The following is a 22955-nucleotide window of genomic DNA, read 5'->3' as shown; positions in this document are numbered from 1 at the left end:
TCACTGTACAGAAAACTACTCCCCCATCCACACCTGTAAATCTGGACCTCCAATACCTAAACACCCCTGCCAAGTGTTACCCAAGCACATCCAAAACTCACCTAGCCCTCTATACCCAAACTTCACCCCACCAAACCACAACCCCTGCTTCTAGACTCCTCTTTCCTGCACACAAACCATCCCCCAGAGCTTCCTGAACCCAAACCCCCAACCTGAGGAATTCCTCCCCATTGCAACACTCTGAGCCCCCACATCCAGACCCCACCCCTTAACTAGCTACACCCAGACTCCTACTCCATCAGAGCCCAAACACAGACCCCTCTATTGAGCCCCCACCATCTTCACTTGGAAGCCCCTACAGATGGTCACAATGCCCCTGCACCCTGAAACCCCAGCCCCCAACAAGCCTCTGTGCATCTAGATCTCCCCACTGAGCGGTTTGCAACCAGATTTTCCTCATATAGAATGCTCTCACCCCATACCTGGATCTCTCCACACTAAGCCCCTTTCCACTTGGATCCTGCCTGCCTGATACCCAGCACAAAGTGCAGGACCCAAGGGTGTTTCTGGGGCAGGCCCAGACTTTATGCTACATCACAAATGGATGCAGCCTTACCTCTGAGTGTACTGGGGGTGGGGGGTAAATGGGAGGGTTTCAGGGTCATCTCTTACCTTCCAGCCAGTGGCCAGTGCTCCTGATTGCCATGATGGAGACTCTGCATTTATTTACTGACAAATAAAACTTCCAGAATTTTAAAATAGTGTACAGAATTTAATTTTTCAGGGCAGAATGCCTTTAAGGATAACAGCTGCCTGGAAATACTAGTGCAGAGTATTAGTAATAAAATGCAGATACTTTTTGGATGCAGAGTAGTTTGTTTCTGCAGCTTCCAACAGGTGTGCAAAGGACAGGAGTTCCCCACAGACTGACCTATATAGCCATGTGTCAACACTGGACAAAGGCAGCATTATATGCTACCAAAATTTGAATTAGGCTAATGATCTGCCCTCACATGGCCCACCAGAATGCTTAGAGAAATATTTGTCCCAAGATAACTAACTACATTAAAAACTGCATTACAAGGACATTATTTTAGGTTACAAAGTCAAGTACATTTGGGCATGTCAAAACTTTTAAGTAGATTGCCCATGCAATCTATGCCTATGCAAATTTTAGACATTTACATGTATATGACTAATTACATGATCATACTATGTTCACAAGTACGTCATTCAATATACAAGAGGGATGGCTGCTCAGGGTATGATGCAGTTGTACACTAATCAAAGTATGCAGGCAAATACAGAACCAGGAGTGGAGAGCTGTATGGGCCCATGGGGGTTGTGCTCCACAAGCATAAGAGCACAGGGGTCTGGCTCCAATGAAGTTCAGGGCTAGGTCTCCCGCACTGGCCCCACCTGCCACTGCCACCCCTACATACCTTCCCCCCAGCTCTGTCTGCCTCTCCAAGGCCATTTAAAAAGGGTATGGGGCCCTACTCCCACCACTGGCACCATAGCAGGGCTAAAGTGGCTTCCTGACTGCCCACTCCACTTCCAAATCCAGAAGTGGCTGCCAGCATGTCTCTGAGTCCCTTGGGAGGGGCAAAAGTAATGTGTCTTTGCACACCACCCCTGCTCTGAGCACTCCTGCAGCCAGTGGAAGATGCAAGTCACTTAACAGGAGCTGCACCAGGTAAGCACTACACCCTTCATTCCCCTGCCCACATCTAAACTCTGTCCCCAATCCCGCACCTGACTCCAATCCCTCCCCCCCCCCACACCTCAGAACCTTAGGCAAGTGAAGGGCTAGTCGTCTCTTTTCTAAGATAAAAGCCCAAGTCTTTTTAAATCTCTCTTCATATGGGACCCATTCAAAACCCCAATCATTCTGTTGCCCCTTTCTGAACCTTTTCCAATGCCAATGTATCTTTTCTGAGATGAGGTAATCACACCTGTATGCAGTATTCAAGATGTGGGAGTACCATGGTTTTATATAGTGGCAACAAGATATTCTCCTTCTTATTCTCTATCCCTTTTTTAATGATTCTTAAGAATCATTAAGAGCTAGGACCACCAAAATTGGAATGCAGCTTCCTCTTATCTTAACTTAGTAAGGTCAGAGTTTGGTTGTGCCAGAAAACAGCAGTTTAAGACAGTTTCACTATTAGCTCTCTCAATTAATTTTATTGTAAAATTGAGACATAAAAGGCACTTACTCTGAAACCCCAAGAATATGAGGTTCCTCTTCAACACTTAGTTTTAGTAGTCTGATAGAAAATATGCTGTGACTAGCAGGGAAAAACAGACAAGTGGTCATCAACAATCACACTTCCAACTAGAACAACATTTGAGTTGAACAAGTATTTTGTTTTTAACTAGTTGAGTGGTATTAACATGTATAAGAGAAAATTAAGCATCAGACAAAATACATGTTAAGGTGCATATTTGTACAGCCAATAAAAGTCCGTATATTATACGATAAATGCCAATAAAAAACAAGGTAAAGAGCTAAACAGAGGTACTTAAAGTATGGGAGTTAGCTGCTTCAGAGGAGGAAAATGGTTTTCATGAGTCAGAGTTTGGCTTCAATGGCATACAGAAATCTACTGATCCATGACAGATTAATGTAGGGATCCCTGAATACAAGAACTTCAGACAGGAACTAGATCTTCCCCTGCCTCTGAAGTTCCAACTCCCTGGAAATACACTGAGTTGATTTGGAAGGGGATAAGAGGAATCTGCTAGTCTATTAAATCACCCTGGTTTTTAGCATATACATAAATTAGCTATTGTTCAGTTTACCCAATATGCTGTAAGGTTTTCCTCGTACAGGCAGTCCCTGGGTTACGTACAAGATAGGGACTGTAGGTTTGTTCTTAAGTTGAATCTGTATGTAAGTCGGAACTGGCGTCCAGATTCAGACACTGCTGAAACTGACCGCCAGTTCTGACTTACATACAGAATCAACTTAAGAACCCCCCAGGCGTCCCCAAGTCAGCTGCTGCTGAAACTGATCAGCGGCTGATTCCAGGAAGCCGGGGGCAGAGCAAATGGGAGCAGTAGGGAAAGCCTCCAGGCAGTGTGTCCTTGCACTGCTGTTCCCCCAGCTGGGGGAGAGGGAGCAGCAGCGTGCAGACCTGCTTCTGGCTCTGCTTCTTCCCTGTGGGCAAAATCTGGCCAGGAGGTTCAGGACTTTCTCCCTTGCCTCCAGAAAGAAGCTAGTGGTGGTACTCCAACCTCACAGGGGAGTGGTGAGCCTGGAGCACCAGTGCAGGCTCCCTGTTGCCAGGGAGGGAGGCTGAGCTCAAGCCACAGACCACCTGGAAGGCAGCTGGTGACTGCTAGTCGTCCACAGACCGCAGTTTGAGAAGCGCTGCCCTAGATCAATACCCTCAGAAAGAAGCAGTCATTAGTGCTCTGAAATTTGATACTCTGGCTGCTAGACTAGATGGAAGTAAAATTTCAGCATTAGTATGTTCTGCTTCTAATTCCTCCTGCATAGTCTGAGCACCCTAGTTAATCTCTACTAAAAAGTTTGGTATAAAGGCACTCCAACTGTTGAGTCACAGTTTCTGAAGGCATTATTTTAGTGTGTACAGGCCATGACTTAGAATCAGAAATGGAGCATCAGTGTAACTGTTCCATGCATGAAGCTTTGCTAAGAAAGGAGACCAGAAGTGAAAGTAAGTGGGTGCACCTTGGTGTGCAGTTCTGGCAAGAGCTGGCTGAGCTGCAGCAAAAGCCAGCAGTGAGCTATTTAAACAGCTGGTATAGACATGGATTGCAAAAGGACAGTACCTGTAAGATATTAAGGTACTTTCCCTGCTGAAGAGGACAGTTATGCTCTGCACTAGCTTAAGGGATAATCAAGCATGGCCTTCTATGGGTGGATTCAGGCTGCCACTGTACAATAGGAGATTGTGAGCTTTCCCATTGAAGACAGACTGAAAAAAGCATCCTTGCTCAACAGATAAACAGACATCACACAGCAAAGTGTAAAAAGAACCTTCCCGTGTTATAAAACTGAGTAACAAATGGGCATACTTTTCCCCCTTACTTAAACATAACCCTATATCATCTCAGTCTTTTCTGAACTGAGCTACAGCCAACTAGCTGTATCCATAGAGACTAAATGGAAAGATGAACTGCAATATCTTAGTCTGGCAAAAGGTACACATATTAGCATCAGAAGAAAGGCTCTACTGCAGGTTAAATGATAGTGGGAAGACAAGGAAATCTTGAGAAACCCCAACTGGAGACCAAGCAGTTGCCTAGTAAAATCCTGTTTAATCAGTTAACTGGTTAAATATAACATTTAACCAATTAACCACTTAAACAGGATCTCAAGGGTGAGGAGGGCTGTTGTAACCTGGCTAGGCCTGCTATGGGGCGGCGGGACTGCTCTGGCTGAGCCTAGCAAGCAGGGGGTGCTCTGGTTGGAGAGGGCTGTTGGCTCTAGCCTAGCTGCACTGTCAGTTAACTATAAATGTGATGCTTACTGGTTAACCACTGATATCCCTAACCCTGTACTACCTTCTGAGGCTGAAGAGAAAATAGCCATTCCAATCCTATTTTATTTATCTCTACAAAGATCCACTGATTTGTCATCTCAATTGTATGGATCTGATTACTGGATACAGGATTTGATCCATTTTGAGATAAAGTGATTAAACCTGTGCAATTTCTGTACCATAGTGAGGCCTTAGATCGGGGTGGGGAACCTTAGGCCCAGGGGCCAGATGCAGCCCCCAACTTGCCTGGCTACGGGCCCCCGAGGCTCTGCACTGGAGAGTCTGTGCTAGTGCTCCAACCCACTTGCAGGGCTGGAGCACAAAATCTATTAGCTTGCCTCCCCCCAGGCTCTGGTGTTCAAGGGGAATGTGGGGAGGGTTTTTCTCCTCCTCAGTCAGGAGTTTCTCAGTTTGTTTCTCACTTGTGTGCAGCCCCTGACTGATTTTTCTGTCGGTCAGCAGCCCTTGACTCAAAAAGGGATCACCATACCGGTCAGATTGAAGAGGTGAAGAAAATTACTCAAATTACTGTTAAACCAGCTTTGTCAAAACCTCTCTTCCCCAAACAAGGGAATTTAAGGACCGGCTACAATGGCAAGAATACAATCAAGCAACGTCTTCAGCAATCAACTGATAGTTCTTTCCAAAGATGCTTTCAAAGTATTATAATTTTTTTCAATTTAAAACAAACAAAAAAGGGTAAAGTACATGGACATATATATTGTTACAGGCAAGCAAACCTTCTGCTTGAGTGTTGGTTCATTCTAGTGCAAGCCAAGCTTCGGTTCTTGTTTCCTGTTTTTAATATTTTGCAAGCCTCTTCAGTGCTCTGAATGTTGATCCACTTTAAATCTGTAGAAAGAGACTTGTTTACAAACACATCAAGTTACTAACATTTATACAAGACAAATAACATCACAACAGTAATGTTATTACCTTTTATACAAGAGCTTCCCCCTGGATCCTCACAGATTCTTAGAATTTTGCGTTTTTGATTTTTTGACATAGCAAATACATCCAGAAGGTCAAACACATACTCATTATAAATTTCACAGAAGGAAACCCACACCGAAAACTGCATTCTCTGATGCTTAATCCCATCAGCGTCCAGTAAAACAGAGTCCTCCACTGTTAACCATAAAAAAAAAAAAAAAAAAACCACACACACACACAAAAATAAAATAAAATAAAAAGAGAGATTGTTCAAGCACCTTATTGGCAAGTCTGAAATTGTTAAGAAGCCTCTGAAATTCAAAATTGCGTAATAGGGACTCTGCAGTTTGTGCACAAAATTTAGATTTTTAATAACCTCTCAAATTTTTTGAATATACCTAATGAACACATGAGCACACTTGACAGATTGGTCTCATATTTCTCATGTTTTAACATTTCCCATCAAATATCTGCAACTCAAAAACACTTGCAAATGATTTATGTTTTCCTATTTTCTCCTTTTATGCAACCGCTAACTTTATATCTCTAACCACAAGTCCTGATCAAACCTTTTTTTGACTAGCAAACTAAACCACCATTTAAAGGTGGAAAAGCTATTAGAGAATTTTAAAAATGTCTTATTTATTTTTCTTTACGTTTTAATCCATTTTCAAAATGTTAATCTTTATCTTAGACTTTAAAGTTTTCCATGAGCTACCAATTATGAAATATTCTGCTTCCATTCCCTCCATTCTTAAAACAACTCCAGCAGACACCGAATTCATTTTTACTAAAAGAATTCAAGTATATTTTACCTAGTGGCTCAGAAGGCAGACTTGTTAAAGAATAGCTGCAAGAAGACTCAGATTCCAAGATGCACAATGAAGCGTTCTGAACTGGAGATTTGGACGCCTCTTCCTTGATAAAATAAAGTTTTTAAAGGCATGTTACCAACATAACATATTTGAAAAACGAGTGCAACAGTGACAATGTTACACTGAGCTTGTCTTCACCTCCAACACTAATTTTTGAGGGGAAAAAAGTTAATTATAAGCAACAAAACAAAATCACAAAGACAAATAATTCTTGTAACTAAGGGAAAAACTGTTGTCATGAACAAAAAAGAACAAAACCACCACACAGAATTCTTGAGTTAGGCCTAAAATTTATATTCAAAGTAGTCATTTCTTGGCCACCTGCTGGCAGCCACTGTTTTCACTAAAGGTTTTACATTTGCAAAAGCAGCAACAGTAAACTAGCATCAGATTGCCACATCCTCTTTTCTTAAATGTTATGTCCATCTCCCATCTGCCCACCCCCATGCCAACAATTTGATCTTTGGCATCCTGAATGGAGCTCCAGGCCTTTTCCTCCTCCTCCCAATATTTTGGCCCTGCTTCAGCCATTGTTCTTCAGTGAATATTTTACATAGAAGGGAATGGACAGCTCTCTCTACCCATTCAGGAGCAAGCAACAGAAAAGAATGTCAGAATCTGATTTCTCATATGGATAGTATAGTTAGTCACGACTGAGAAAGTCGGTGTTTAATCTAACACAACATAAACAGTGAACTCTTTTGAAAGAAAAACCAGTAAGCAAAATTAAAAAATTTACTTGAAAAAAGAAAGGAAGATGTCCACTTGTTTAAAAATGGTTAGATTCTCTAGATAATCTAGCTGAAAGGAACTTAAGTAGAAGACTGTAAACATAGTGAAGCAATACTCTATTATTAAGAGTAGCTAGAGATACTGGATGGTACAGGGCGCTCAGAAATGTCAACTACAAGGAATTCAAGCAAGTCAGAAAAAAACGCTTCATAGATAACAGATTATATAATCTAGTAGTCCCTTCTGGCCTTAAACTATATGTACAAGAGAAGTGCCTTGATAAGTTACTGGAACTTGATCAATATAAAGAAAGTGGTCCTTCACACCTAAATATCAAAATTACTGCAAATTTCATCTGGCTACATCCAGAATTTGATTTCATAAAACAAAAAGCTGACTCTGGTGTCATTAAAGTCCCAAACATTGTTCAAATTTTACTAAAGTAGTATATCCAAGCATTTATTTTCCTCTGTCCTCCACATATTTGTTTGCAATATAATATTCTCATCATGAAGAACAATCTTTCTAGAGCACACTACAGTAAAACTCCATTGGTCCGGCATCTGATGGTCCGGCACTTCTGATCGTCCGGCACCATCAGGAACCTGGAAGTGCTCCGGGCAGCCGGACCATTGGAGCTGCTCTGCCCCCAGCTTCCCCGATTCAGCCGCTGCTAAAGCTGACCAGCGGCTGAATTGGGGAAGCCAGGGCAGAGCAGCTGGAGTGCTGCCGGTAGGTCCCGTAGCGCTGCCCCTCCGGACCTACTGATCAGCGGCTGACTCCAGGAAGCCTGAGACAGAGCAGCTCTGCCTCAGGCTTCCTGGAGTCAGCCACTGATCAGTATCAGCAGCTGGGGGGCTCCCAGGTTGGTCTAGTAGCACCGAAGAGCAATGCTGCGGGACCAACCCGGCAGCACCTCAGCTGCTCTGCCCCAGGCGTCCCCAAGAGCAGCTGGGGTGCTGCCAGGTTGGTCTCGCCGCACCAAGCGTCGGCGCTACCGGACCAACCCGGCAGCACTCGAGCTGCTCTGCTGCAGGCGTCCCAATTCAGCCACTGCTGAAACTGACCAGCAGTGGCTGAATCAGGGACGCCTGGGGCAGAGCCGGACTATCAGAAGGGGGGGGTTATGAAGGGTCTGGGGTGGCATCCCTCCCACCCCACTCCAGACCCCTCATAGCCCCCCCCTTCCGATAGTCTGGCAAATGAGATAATCCGGCACCCCCTGGGTCCTAAAGTTGCCAGATTATCGGAAGTTTACTGTACTAAAATTCTATAGCAACAAAAGAATTAAGCCTTAGCAATTCTTCTGCACTAAAATAAAAGACAGACACAGTTTAACCAATTATCTGCTATTCAAAAAAAGATCCTCAAGAACTGTAGTAAGTGCATGTATGAGCTCTCGACTATGGAATTTTGACATTGTAACAATAACTGGTCTTCCTTCCTAATTCTTTTGTAAGCTTCAGTTTTTGCTAAATTCAGCAAAAGCCTTACAAGAAGAATTCAGGCTGGAGTAAGGTATAGTGTAAGACAGCGATGGTCAACCTAAGCTAGTGAGTGGGCCGCAAGATTGTTGTAACCAAGATGGTCTCTCAGGTTAGGGTAGCTCTGCTAACTGTGTTTGTGTACCTAGAATGTGCGGGGTGTGCAGACTGAACCATAGCAACCCTTTAAATGTGAGAGCAGTGTGTTCTCTCTGCATGCAACATGAAATGAGGTGCATGCTGATTGCATCCAATCAATTTGCCCTTGCTTTACATGGCTGTGTCTACACTGCACCCCTTTTCCGGAAAAGGGATGCAGATTAGACACTTCGGAATTGCAAATCCGCAGGGGATTTAAATATCCCCCGCGGTATTTGCATTTACATGGCTGCCGCTTTTATCCCCAAGCCGGAAAAGCCAGAGAAAAGCGTCAGTCTGGACGTGATTCTCCGGAAAATAAGCCCTTTTCCGGAGGATTTCTTATTCCTACTTTCAAGGAATGTGTTTCACTTTGGCAATACCGGTAGGAAAAAAACTATGTGGATGGAAGTCAGCACAATCTAGCAACCCTGAGCAACAGTAAACAAAATGTCCTAAGGACCCCACGGGCCAGAGGTTGACCACCACTGTCACAAGATCTTTAGGGAAGGGACTAAGTATAAGACAAGAGACCACAGATGGATACAGACAAATCAGGAAGCTAGAAATACTCACTTTCTAATGTGCAGGGAGGAGAGGGAGTGTTGACTCCCACTCAGCCTCTTCCTCCAAGCCCCCATGCCTGACCAACCTTTTCCCATCCCCAGTACCTCCTCTAAGGCAACTCCACCCTTATTCCTCCTCCTGCTCATGAGGGCCTCCTGCATGCTGCAGAACAGCAGATACAAAGCAAGTGGGGGGGGGGGGAGGTGCTGGGAGGGAGAGAGCTGGCAACTTGTAGTTGCGCAGCACCAACCTTTCCTCCACTTCTCCACATATAAGGACACTAACCCTGGAGCACCCACAGAATCAACACCTAGAGGGAGAGCACAAAGAATCAGTAAAACAATAATGGTTGTCAGACAGGAAGTGATACCAGTGGCCTAACTGCAGTTAAATCTTCTTTTCTTGAAAAAAAATTAAAGGAGGAACTTTTAGGATAACCGAGTTGCAGATGGTTTACGAGGCACTCCTCCTAACCATGAGGGTCAGCATGGAAGAAAGCACAAAAGTGCAACTTTGAAAATTTAAACAGGTGGGCAATCTTGTCTGGCATGGGTTAGAAGCAAGAGTCAACATCTTGATAGCAAGTGATAGGCCACCAAGGGTCTTGAAAGTAAAGACAGCTACTTACATTTGAGGATATAAAGAGGAAAGATAAAGAAAAGCAATGGGCTGGAAGAATGATTTTTGCAGCAGCATTCTTAACAAATATGAGTGAGCTTGAATGAGTTGCTAGAATAATTTCTGCTCTCATTTATTAAGGAGATACGTGTCTCATAGTAAACTGGACTACTTCAAAAGTAGTCATGACTACAGGCAGTCCCCGGGTTACGTACAAGAACAAACCTACCCTATCTTAAGTTGAATCTGTATGTAAGTCAGAACTGGAGTCCAGATTCAGCCGCTGCTGAAACTGATCAGCAGCTGACTACAGGAAGCCCGAGGCAGAGCAACTCTGCCTCGGGCTTCCTGTAGTCAGCGCTGGTCAGTTTCAGCAGCGGCTGACTTGGGGACGCCTCGGGCAGAGCAGCTGGGGTGCTGCCGGGTTGGTCCAGTAGCGCCCAGAGCGGCGCTGCGGGACCAACCGGCAGCGCCCCAGCTGCTCTACCACAGGCATCCAGAGAAAAGCCTGGTCTGCTGGGGGGGGGGGGTTGTACTAGTTGCACCCCGCCCCCCCCAGCAGACCAGGAAGACACAGGCGGTGGACAGAGACACACCGTGGTCCCGCCGCCCAGGTCCTCCGCGGCTTTGCTCCGCGTCTCCCTGGTCTGCTGGTTTCCAGCAGACCAGGGAGACGCGGAGCAAAGCCGCGGAGCACGCGGGCAGCGGGACAGCCCCGACGTGCCGCGGCTGTCCCGCTGCCAGCGTCCTCAGAGGCTTTGCTCCCTGTCTCCCTGGTCTGCTGGTCTCCAGCAGACCAGGGAGACGCGGAGCAAACCCCGTTCGTAACTGCGGATCCGACATAAGTCGGATCCGTGTAACTCGGGGACTGCCTGTATTTAGGCAATAGAAAGCACAGTTGGGAGGGAAGATAGGCCACTAAACCACCTCACTAATCTCATAACCATCCAGGTATATTTGACATAAGACACACTGAGCTGTCCATAATACATACTTCCATTTTAAGACTATTAGTGCATATTTTGGTTTTGTCAGACTGATCATATTCATAATAAGTATGAGAAAAGGTGCATAGGATGAAAATTTCAAAATGCACTCACTTAGGAGCCTACAGCCCCCAGTGAAATTTCATTTCTATTCCTTGCACAAAGCCTTAATCAGTCATTCTGGAACTGAACTGTTTTGGTTGCCTGGTTTCAACTTCACATACGTTTTGAGAACAGAGACCAAATCTGTATGCTTCTTTTTACTCAAGGTATATTACACTCAAACTCAGCTGAGAAGGAGATGATCAAGGTTCTACTGATATTATCTTGGGAACAATTATATAACTGGACCCTCAACAGCATAACATTAGCAGGTTTCAAACAGTTATATTTTTCACTTGTTTCCCATGCCTGCAGCAGACTGAGTTCCCACAAAGTTTGCATTAAAAAGTTTAAATCTATGATGCATGAATGGCCTCTTGTTATTTTTCAAAGACTCCATATCTTAAATCAACATTACAGATCCTGCACAAATCTGACAATGGAATTCACTACAGAAGCAGATCCTCGTAAAAGTATTAAGCAGCAGCTTTTTTTTTTTTTTATAAATAAAGGGGAAGAAGATTTAGATGTTACCTAAGGTAACACGTATTTGGTTACTGACCTCTTTCAAAGAAGCAAGAACAGCAGCTTTTATAGTTTCCTCTTGTTTAACCTGTGTCTCATCTAGCTTCTTTACATCATTGCTTAAATATGGTTTAAAGTTCATTTTCAGGTATTGCCTTCCTCTTATGTGGTGAAAGATCATATCAAGAGAACGAGGCAAAATTCCACAATCTTTAGGAGAACCTGTGAAGAAAAAAATTAGTGTATTATACTAATTAATCTCACAAAAAGTGTTCATTGGATTTTATGAAAGTTGCTTTGGGTACCTTGAATAGTGAATGTTTTGCCTGAATTAGTAACCCCATAGGTAAACACCAGTCCATTTGCTCCATCAATGTATGATTTTACTATATCTTTCATTGTGCCTTCAAAAAAGTCACTTTGCGTAGTTTCTGGACCAAAGACCTAAACAAAAAAAAGAATAATAGTTTTCCAATGTCTGGAGCTGCTGAAAAATGGATTACTACATGGTACAAAGAACTTGTATATACCGTTCACAGTTGGATAATAAGGTAAGTTAATTGTACAAAGAAAATTGAATAGCATCAGCTTCATTTTCTGTATCTCCTATAAACCGATCACAAGTTTCTGTTGTGGCTCCACAGTCAGAGATGTTTAATTCCATCTACTGAGATAAATGCAGACTTGCAACTGGCAAAAACCAAGAATTATCTGAGCTTGTATTGCAGAATAGGAGGGAACCATGCAGAAATGTGAATCTACAATTCAAAAACTACTCCATGAAAGATCAAGTCTTAAATATGAAGCTATTTAACATAAAGCCACTATCTCTTGACATTGAGAGAACAGAAGCTCCTATAGTCTTTACTAGATTTTGTATTCATGTCTCAAGAACAGAAAACATAGGCTTCAGATTCAAATGGGATAAGCTATAAGCTTCCATACTCTTGATTGAAAGATATATTTAAAACTGGCTTAAAGAAAAGTAACACGTTCCCACAATACCTGTATATCCATTTGTAATCTGGAGGGACAATAAAGCACAAAATTTTGTTTGGTCACACTACTTCCTTGTGCTATATTGTTCTTTAAAAAACTGCCTGCAAGAAGCTTTAGAAAATGTCATTAAATCAAAGAAAGCAACAGGATTACTGCATAAGTGTCCTTCTCTCAACTAACTGACACTTGCATCAATGTGTCTAAAGGGCTGTACTTTAACAGTGAACATGAGTCCTACACATTGTGTTTTATTTCAAATGAAGTTAGACACCACAAGTAATTCACATCTGAAAAGTCATAGTCAACTAATTATGCAACAGAAATACTTTCACTGTCACTAAAAATGGAAGAGCAAGCTACAACTATGATTTCCTAAAAGGTACCATTGCTTTCCTTCTAAAGATAACTACATGAAGGTTAGCCTACCTTAGTGAAAGTAAATTGGTGTACAGACTGTCCAATCCCCTTTTCACTGTTTTTAACGGTAAAGGATTCTTTGGGTGCCTGTAGGGTTACTGTTTCTGAATTTTCAATAATTACACAGTCCTAAAGGAAAGAAACAAGTTCTTTCTTTTAAAATAGCTTTTCAAAACGTTTAACATATTTAATAGGTGCATTGTCAGATTTGGACCAAAATATGGGCTTTGTAAAAGGTAAGCTTTTACAACACCCAAGAGAATTAAAAATGTTGCCAGGATCCCTCCACCCACTCCTATTTGCAACACACATTCCAAACACCTGTAGAGTTTGCATCCCAAGCTTTGCAGTACCATATTCATGCAAGGAACCTGAAAACAAGGATTAGAAAACTGACTATTTTCCTCCATATTTTGTTTCTGGACCAACTGTAAACTGCATAAACCGTAGAATGTAAACTGCATTTGAAGAGTTTCAATGTGAATGCTTATGGTGTTATTTGTAACCTAGGAAAGGGAACTTGCCCTAGCTCTTATTTAAGAGGCAGAAGTTAAATCATTAGAACACTATAACAAAATCCATTTGATAACTGGTAGTTAGAGCTGGGCAAGTTACTTATTTTTCAATTCATTGGCAGATTAGGCTCAATCCTAATTGAATTTTTTTTTGCAAATTTAAAGTCAATAAACATTTTAATTCAGACTGAATTAGTGTTTTGTTCCTCCTAACCCAGTTTAAAGATTAAACAAAGGGCTGGATTCATAGGAGGGAAAGGTAGTGCCTAAATACTCAATAACCTACTCGTTGCATCACATAGCTAGTATGTGGGAATCCCAAATTTAAATCCCTAATCTGGACCAGGGATTTAAAGTCAATCTCTCCGTTGAGGGCCCTAAGCAGCAGACTACTGAATGTTCTAGTTTGTCTCTTAGTCTCTCCTGTTGAGGCAATTCCACTTTGTGTAAAATAATTCAGTATTCATTGGAGCAAGAACTTCAACACGGATATCCCACCCCACAGTTAAGTGTCCTAACTGGTACAAAAGGGGAAGAAGGCTTACATAGCCATATGAATTTAAAGCAAAACTCCTACTATGCTTTTTTGGGGTCTAAAACTATTCCAGTCAACCCCAAGCTGCAACTTGTCAAAAAAAAAAAATGTACAGAGAATTTCACCCTGCTTAAGAGCACATGACCTTGCGAATGATGTGGCAGAAGCAATTACCTTCCACAACACATAAGCCATGCAATACTACCTTGTGCATGGTTTTCCTATAACCTAAGTAACTTACTGCTCCACTGCAAATATTTATTTTCTTTGTGTTTGGTCTTTAAATTACCTATCACATGTTACTGTAACTGAAAAAAGAGCGGTTTACTGTACAAAATTTGATACGCTGTTCTGATCTTGTTCATTCACTCAAGGTGCACTGCAGAAATCAGTGAAAATAAAGACTGCTAAGTAGCACTTTTCTAGAAGACAGAATTGTTTTTGAAGCATTCTTAACTTTAATGGTGCAGTAAAGTACATCTACTGTTACAGACTTTAAACTCTAAAATTACAAAAGCTTTTCTATTGAGATGAAAGGCAAGTGTTTTCCATAGAGGGCAAAAATAAGTCATTTATGGACAACCACCAACCTGAGATTCTTTGCTTTCAAGCTCTGCCTTAGAGAAGGGTCTGACTCTCAAGTAGACTCTCAAAGGTTGATATATCTGCACATTTAAAAATATATACAGTTAAGTCAACTGGCCAAAAAGACTCAGGATTCCAGTTTGTTTCTCTCTGATGTTTTTCTCGCCCCTACCGCTATATCTCATGCCACCCACATTACTGTGACACTTTTACTACCCTTCCACTAATCTTCATGTCTTCTCCAAGTTGTCCCTTATGCCAAGAACTAAAACTCCTACTATGCTAAACACTCCACCACTTTTCATTCAAATTCTTTATTCCACACAGTCAGCCCAACATTAATCTATCAACATTATTATATATTTAATTTTTTTTAAACTGCACTGCTTCCACCTTCTGGTCGCTCTGTGCACTATATCTAGAGCTGTATTGTTTGCATGAACAGCAGATTTGTACTCTAGTTTAATATTGCAAGGCATGCTAGAGGGGCTCAGTAAACAAAAAACACCTTGACTATTACCAACTCACAAACTTTTGCCCAATCCTTCAGAAACAGTCATGGAGAAAGTCTACCTCCGTGCTGTTCTCTCCCATTCTAGCTACTAAGAAGAAAACAATCCAACTGGGTCTACCCACTGTTATCTATTAGACAGAGGGATCCTGCTTATCCTTCCCTTTCCACTCAGCTATTAAAGCAGAAGAGGTATTCTAGAGTCTCCAAACCACTGAGCTAGCTGTCCATTTAGCACCTTTCATTACCACTACTCTTCAGACCAGATAGTGTGCTGACTAAAGATACTGAAGCAGTAGAGGACAGCATGAACAGCAGAAACAACATGCCAGGCCAGAATTGCTATAGCTGTATTGCATAAAGTCAAAAAGCTTGCAGGCCAAGTGCAAGTTTACAACTCTTTGGTGCCCATGGTGAAAGTGAGATAATAAGAAAATTAGTTTGAACTGAGAATACACCTGATGGATGATATGCAAACTTCCACGTGTACTTCTGCACTACCCTGTAATCTTTTATTTCCTCCAATGCTTAAGACAGACATTATACCCACTAAAATGTTAATTCACTGAAGGACATGATCTGTTTCTAAATAAAAGGAAAAGAAACTTTCAGAAAAAGGGAGAGTGTTCACAATACAAAGACAAACTTGATATTTAGTTTTTGCTACTTAAATGCAAAGGCATCATTAGAAGAAACATTACAAATACATCCCACCTCCTGTTGCTGTTCATCAGCATTAGATAAGACTGACATCTCCATAGGTGAAGTTTTACCCATTGAGTGCACATAACAGGTGGATTCCAACACACCACCTATTGCTGAGGACTTATAGTTTCCCTTATCGGCCATCTTCTTATCCTGTTTGCATGGAGAGGAATAAGAAACAAACACATATGCTCTCACATACAAATGGTGAAGAGTATGCAAAAAACAAGTATGGTTTTAAAGTAACCTCATGAAGGGAAGGGGGAGGAGGAAGGTCTAAACACACAGCCTCCAAGAAACATTTAGTTATTTACCCTTTGAAAAATGCTCTGCAGTTTAAGACATTTCTAAAACTACATTTAGCATGAAAAGAGTCTGCAGGAAATCCAAACCTTTCTGTCTACAGTACCACCTCAGAAACAGGGGCAGCCTTCGCTGTAAGCCCTGCACTTGTGTTGTCAGTCACGAGAAAGTCAAGCCCCGCCCAACTAATTAGCAAAGCACCCACAGCTAGGTGTTTTTGTCTCTACTGGTGCACATTCACACGTGCATGCTTAAAAAAATTATTCTGCACATGGACGGGAAAAGATTGGCGGGAACATTGGACATGGGTACTGCCCTGTTGTAAGGCGGTACATCTGAAGGGGACAGCGCTTCTATCATTCCCTTTCAGCTGTCAAAAGGTATTTCCCACATGCTGTGACTGGCACGCTAACAAGCTCAGCGCAGCGTGGACTCCACTCTGCCCCCCCGTGCAGGGCTCCCAATGACGCAGCAGGAGACAGTGGTGCAAGGTAACCGTTTGGCGCCAGTCTCTTTGGCGCCCCCTTCTCGCTCCTGCTCACGGAGGAGGAGCCGAGGCAGCCTCTTCCCCCAGGGCGCAGCGGCTCCGCGGCCGGGCCGGGAACTGCCCGGGGAAAGCAACCAGGCGCCCGGACTGGATGAGAGGCGGGAGCGGCCCCATCCCAGGCTGGAGGCAGGCGAGGGAGAGCGGCGGGGCCGCCGGCTGGGGACTCAGAGCGGAAAACCCGCAGGCACCGACGGCCGCCCGTCCCGAGCCCGGCGCCGCAGCCAGCGCTCCCCCGGCTCAGCATGGGGGGGAGGGGAGGGGCGGTCCCAAGCCCTCTCGCGCGCCACCTGGAGAGAGGCCGCTAGAGCGTCGCGCGCACCTCGCAGGCGCTCCCGCCTCGCGCTCTAGCTCCTCCCATAACCGCCCGCGCCCGGCCAGTCGCCTTTTCTAGTGCGCCCGGGCGCGGCTCCCCTACCGGTCCCTGTTTGCAGGGCGGGGAGTTGACACAGTCCTGCCGGCCCGAGCTGCGTGTGTACGTGAGCGGGGCGTTAGGTCACGGCCCTTTCCGTTGGGCCAGGCCTCTCCGCTGCCCCTTTCACGTGGCTGCAGCAGCCCCCGCTCTCCCACCAGGGCGCGCAGCCGCTGGAACTTCACTGAGGGGGCCCCAGGGCTGCTGCGAAGCGACCCCCGGGCAGAGCGGGGCTGGAGGGGAGCTGCGCACCAGGGGCAGCGCAGTTTCTCTGAGGGGAAGGTGGGGTTGGCACCCTAGAGCGGTGGCGCCCAACCTGCTCGAGGCCATGCCCCTACTACAATTTTACGCCCTCACCCCCAACAATATAGCTGCGCCCGCAACATGCACGTCCCTCAGCCCGCACTGCTTATCCAGCGGCGACCCTCAGCCCACTGGCTCATTAACGCGGGTTGAAGAACAGCTGGCCTCAACCCAGCTCTGCTTCCCCAGCCTCGGGAAACGATACAGCCTGGAAGGCTCTGCACTGACCCCTTACAGCACCACCGGTCCACGGACCCCAAGTTGGGGATCACTGGCCTAGAGGTTCCCAGCCATTGCTTTGAGTCTGGTTAAACTGGCAGTTTTGCTAAGAAAAAGATTCAATCCAGACCAGTTGATTATGAGAGTGTCCAAAATTAGCGGCAGCAATTGGGCAGGTGCAGGAAGGTTAGGGGAAGTAACTTAAAAAAGCAGGATGGTAAGTGGAGATCACTGTTTATTCCTGGGTCTGCCACTGACTTTGAGGCCTTTTCTGCATTACACTAGGGGGCTACATCTACACTGGCATGGTTTTCCGGAAATGCTTTTAACAGAAAAGTTTTCTGTTAAAAGAATTTTCGGAAAAGCGCGTCTAGATTGGCAGGACGCTTTTCCGGAAAAGCATCCGTGGCCAATCTAGACGCACTTTTCTGCAAAAAAGCCCCGATCGCCATTTTCGCAATCAGGGCTTTTTTGCGGAAAACAGAACTATGCTGTCTACACTGGCCCTTTCGGGCAAAAGTCTTTCGGAAAAAGACTTTTGCCCAAACGGGAGCAGCATAGTTTTTCCGGAAAAGCACTGATGATTTTACATTAGATCGTCAGTGCTTTTCCGGAAATTCAAGCAGCCAGTGTAGACAGCTGGCAAGTTTTTCCAGAAAATCAAATGATTTTCCGGAAAAACTTGCTAGTGTAGACACAGCCAGGATGTAAAAAATTGTTTTAAAATGTAACCATATAACCACTAAATCCTAGTGGTTACACGGTTATACTTGCTGTGGGCTCTGCTGCCGGCTCCCCACCAGTGGGGCCAGCACCCTGGAATCCATGCACTACAGGCTCTGCAGTATAACTTTTTTATAAGATTTATATTTAAAATATAAGCTTTATACTGCAGAGTCAACAGTTCAGCTGGCTCCCCAGCAGCTCCTGCCTGTGTTGCTCCCAGGGAGCCCATATAACCATAATGGAAACTGATAACTGGTAAGTATCAGTTTAACCATTTAAACTGTTACTTTTGCATCCTTATGCTGCACTGGTCCATGAGAGGTAGCCTTGGTCTAACTGTAAGCATCTCCACTACAGTTTTCTTCCCAGCACTTTTAACTCCCTCACTATGCCAACCTAATAATTCCACCTCCAAGAGAGGCATAGGTTGCTGTAGTTACATTAACAGAGTATCCCTATAGTCACTGCATTGCTTACATTGCCTGTTACTGTCGTCACCTGAGCCCGGCTGCCCCAGGGTGACAGCTCAGATTGTCAACCCTATGGTGGGAGGGTGCCTGCTGTCAGCCTTGGAGAGTGGGGTTCTGGCAGGTGGTTCAGGACAGTGCAATGCTGACTGTCAGCCCAGGCAGCAGGACTCCAGCTGTCAGTGCCTGATACTGCCCCACTTAAGTTGGTGCACATGCACCTGATGAGGATGTGTACCATTGACAGGAGCATAGTGTGGACACAAAGAGCCAATGTAATTACTGTGGTGGCTCTAGGCTGACCTAATGTAATTTGTAGAGATATCTTGACATATGCTGTATGAAGTTATGTAGGAAGCAAAGCCTTGGAGCAAGCAGGTAACTTTAATTTCAACACTCAACATTTCATCAGTAATCTGGTAGTAAATATAGCATGGCTGATAGAATTTGCAAATGACAGGTATTGGTAGAGTGATAAGAAATGACAGGGTAGCTACTCAGGTTATTCTGAATTGCTTGGAGAACTAGGTCCATTTAAACAAAATGTGTTTTAACCCAGACACCTGGGCTACGTCTACACTGGCCCCTTTTCCGGAAGGGGCATGTTAAATTCACCTATCGTAGTAGGGAAATCCGCGGGGGATTTAAATATCCCCCGCGGCATTTAAATAAAAATGTCCGCCGCTTTTTTCCGGCTTTTAAAAAAGCCGGAAAAGAGCATCTACACTGGCCCCGATCCTCCGGAAAAAGCGCCCTTTTCCGGAGGCTCTTATTCCTACTTCAAAGTATTTTCAGAGGGAGGAAATACCAGGCACTTAGGGGCCCTGTCATCTAGCAGAGAAACGTATAAGAAGAATCAATAGTTGGAAGCATAAACAAGACAACTTCAAATTGGAAATTAAGCACAAAATGTTAACAGTAAATACAGTATTTGTACAATTACAGGAAGTGATGAATTCTCCATCTCTTGATGGCTTCTTATCAACCCGGCAGCGGCTGAATCAGGGAAGCCAGGGACACAGCAGCTGGGATGCTGCTCGGTTGGTCCCGCAGCGCCATAGGGAGACGCTACGGGACCAACCTAGCAGCACCCCAGCTGCTCTGACCCCAGCCAGCCACTGGTCAGTTTCAGCAGCGGCTGAATCAGGGAAGCCAGGGGCAGAGCAGCTCCAATTGTCCAGCTGCCTGGAGCACTTCCAGGTTTCAGATGGTGCCAGACCATCAGGAGGGCCGGACCATTGGATACTGGACCACTGGAGTTTTACTGTATAACAAATTGAATGGTCTAACATCCTGCCTCTGGATTTGGGTTTTTATAAAAGTGTATGCAACAAGTAGCTGTTTCCACAAACACTTAAGTTTGGGACTAGATAGCTCATGTATTTGCAGTTATCACAGAAACTTGTAAATTAGTGGTTTAGGAGAATCATTGCAGAAGACTGAACTAGCTGAAAGAAATGAAGTATTTCTGAATATTTACTGATACACAATAACTGCACTCTGGAATTTAGAATGTTTTCTCTTAGAAGCCAACATGTAATAAATTAGTTGATTTGTTGTACTCAAAGCATAATCTTGTCCCCCATCTTTGTTATTTCACTACAGCTTGAACCTCCCTTAACTGGTACTCCCTAGTCCAGCAACGTCAGCCCAGGAAGAGGAAGGTGTGACAGCAGGGCAGGAGCTCTGTAAGGGGCACCAACAACTCATCCAGGAGCCTAGAGTGTGTGTGGGGGAAGGAGGAGAGCATAGGACGGATGGCATGGCAGAGAGTTCTGGCCCCAGCAGAGCTCCTAGTCTGACTGTATCCAGGGACCTCTGGCCCCATCCCTCTGCTCCATCCTCAAAGTTCTGGCCCCAGCTGTGAAGCCAGGCAGCTGCAGAGTTCTGGCTGGGGTGCTCCAACCACGGCAGCAGTACAGCAAGGAAGAGCCCCAGGTGATTGAGGCAGCAGAAGGGGCAGGCTGGAGCCCTAGCTCAGTGGCAGCATGGCCACAAGCAGAGGGACCTTCTCTGGTCCAGCAAATCCCCTTGTTCAGGACCATTCAGGCCCCGAGACCGCCAGACCAGTGAGGTCTAACCTGTACTGAATTGCTTGACTACTGTACTCATTGTTAATTTATAGTCAGATATAGGCAGAGAGAAAAATAGATGAATGTTAGAAAACATTTCTAAATCTGCTGAGGTATATATTTTATACATAGTATTTTGGTCTAGCAGATAGGAATTGATATTTGAAGACTGTAAGACACTAGCTTTAAGCACTATATTTTCCAAGCATCCTGCAAGAACAGGCATTTTTAAATTTAAGTTTAGAACCACCAGCCCATAAGAGTGGTGATGTGAAAATATTTATGATGAATTAAATAGTCCAGCACTTTTCAATCGCTTTAGTTAACTGAATCATATACTAGATTTGCAAAGCTTGACTTTGGTTTACTGCAGGATCTTTGAAGGTCCTTACAGGTGTGCATGCACATGTGCAAGGGAAGGGATTCTTAATCACACAATTCAGAATCTATCTACATTGGAAGACTTGGCCAGGTCTATGGTAGACTTGTATCAGTGTACATAGACTGCTCAGGGGTGACAAATCCATAAACCTTGAAGTAGCCTTACACACTAACCTACCTCCCCTCTCAGTGCTGGTGGGAAGGGAGGGTGGTGGTGGAGGGAGCTTCTCCCATCAACAGAGCTACTGCCTCCTGGGGAGGTGGATTAACCATGTGCTAGTGCATTGTAGACATTTTGTAGTAAAAAGAACAGGTCCAAGTCTCTCCCTTTGGCTATGGGAGTTTGCAGGCTGTTAGGAAGTCTGGGTGCATAAAGGGTGAGGGGATCAAGTTCTGGAAATAAGTTTTGGTGCAGGAGGGGTTGTGGGGTGCAGTACTTACCTGGGGCACCTTGCTTGAAGCAACATCTAGGTGGAGAGTCGGGGTGGGGATCAACATGCTGCTCCCACCCCAAGTACTCCTGCAGTGGGAGCACAGGGTAAGGGTAGTACATGGAGATCCCCCTCCCCTCCAGAAGGCAAGTGCAGGCAGGAAGCTGCTCTATCCCTGCTGTGCTGCCAATGGTGACAGCCAACAGAAGCCCCTTCTAAATCACCCTGAGGTAGCAGTGGGGGTTTTGGGGAGGTACACTGAGGTGGTAGGTAGAGACCCAGTCCTGAACTTTGCTACAGCTAGGCCCCTGGACCAGGAATATTCCTGGAGCCCAGGCACCATGAAAACAAGCTCCCCAAGACTGAAGTATCACAAGAGCAAGTTAAGCAGTAGGGAACGGGGTGGAGTTTTTAGTCAGCATTTAAATTTTTAACAGATTTAACTAAATGCTGAATTCATATTTGAAATTAGAAGTGGTTAAGAGATTCACTATGCTCACTGCTTCAAATGAAGTCTCACAATAAGTATCCCCAGTAGCTCTTGCAGATACTCTAGCACAGTGGTCTTCAACCTTTTTAAGCATGAGACCGCTTTTTTAATTTAAGAGCAATCCAAGATCTACCTCAAACCCAAATACCCTTGTTCTGCCTTTGTTCCCCTTCTCCGCTGCCCCGCCCCTGCTCACTCCATCCTCTCTCCCTTCCCCATCTTCCCTCATTTTCACTGGACTGGGGCAAAGGATTGGGATGCAGGCTCTGGGCTTGGATTAAGGGATTTGGAGTGTTGGGGGATGAGCTGAGTTTGGGGCAGGCAGTTGAGGTACTGGAAGGGGCTCTAGATGCAGGCTCTGGGGGATATATCTAAACTGCTGTTTTTCTGAAAAAAACTTCACTTACATCCACACTGCAATCACGTTTTCAAAAAAAAAAAACCAAACGAAAGAACAGAGGGTTTTTTTCCTGAGATTGGTAAACCCTCTTTCTACAAGGAAGAAGCCTTTTTCTGAAAGAGCTCTTCAGAAAAAGGAGTGTGGACGGGGAAGAGGAAAAAGCACAGGTGCCCTGGTGGCCATTCTGTCCACAGTAATCACAGATTAAATGCAAGATTGCTTTCTCGATGCAATCTGTTTTTTCGAAAGATAGCATCCATTTGGTGTGGATGCTATCTTTCAAAAAAGCAGACTGCTTTTTTGGATTAACATTTGCTGTGCAAATGCTCTCCTCTAGAAATTTTTGCTGAAGATTTCTTCCAGAAAAGCTTCTTCCGAAAGAAGCCTGCAGTCTAGACATAGCCTGGGAGCACTTTGGATGCAGGGGTGCTGAGGAATAGGGCAGGGACTTCGGGTGCAGCAGGGG

The 22955-nt window shown here is 44.5% G+C and overlaps 1 protein-coding gene across 4 annotated transcripts in view; it reads right to left on the bottom strand.

Annotated features, from left to right (window-relative positions):
* LOC102446292 (kinesin-like protein KIF20A) overlaps positions 1–17062 on the bottom strand; it is a 37229-nt gene extending 20167 nt beyond the window's left edge. The window contains exons 1-10 of one of the 4 annotated variants that reach the window (XM_075920670.2): positions 16911–17062; positions 15751–15894; positions 14531–14605; positions 12900–13019; positions 11780–11918; positions 11512–11696; positions 6263–6365; positions 5451–5642; positions 5255–5366; positions 2220–2291 (exon numbers count right to left, since the gene is read on the bottom strand). In XM_075920670.2, the coding sequence (XP_075776785.2) occupies positions 2220–2291; positions 5255–5366; positions 5451–5642; positions 6263–6365; positions 11512–11696; positions 11780–11918; positions 12900–13019; positions 14531–14605; positions 15751–15894; positions 16911–16949 (1181 nt within the window). In that variant the 5' untranslated portion in view covers positions 16950–17062. Of the gene's footprint in view, positions 1–2219; positions 2292–5254; positions 5367–5450; positions 5643–6262; positions 6366–11511; positions 11697–11779; positions 11919–12899; positions 13020–14530; positions 14606–15750; positions 15895–16055; positions 16842–16878 lie in introns of those variants that run through there. The other 3 variants (XM_075920672.2, XM_075920669.2, XM_075920671.2) reach the window with 3 other exon arrangements.
* Positions 17063–22955: the final 5893 nt, after the last annotated feature.

The sequence above is a fragment of the Pelodiscus sinensis genome, chromosome 2 (genome assembly GCF_052426305.1).
Source record: "Pelodiscus sinensis isolate ZL-2025 chromosome 2, ASM5242630v1, whole genome shotgun sequence".
In the NCBI taxonomy this organism is placed as follows: Eukaryota; Metazoa; Chordata; order Testudines; family Trionychidae; genus Pelodiscus; species Pelodiscus sinensis.
This window is presented reverse-complemented; position numbering and strand designations above follow the sequence as displayed.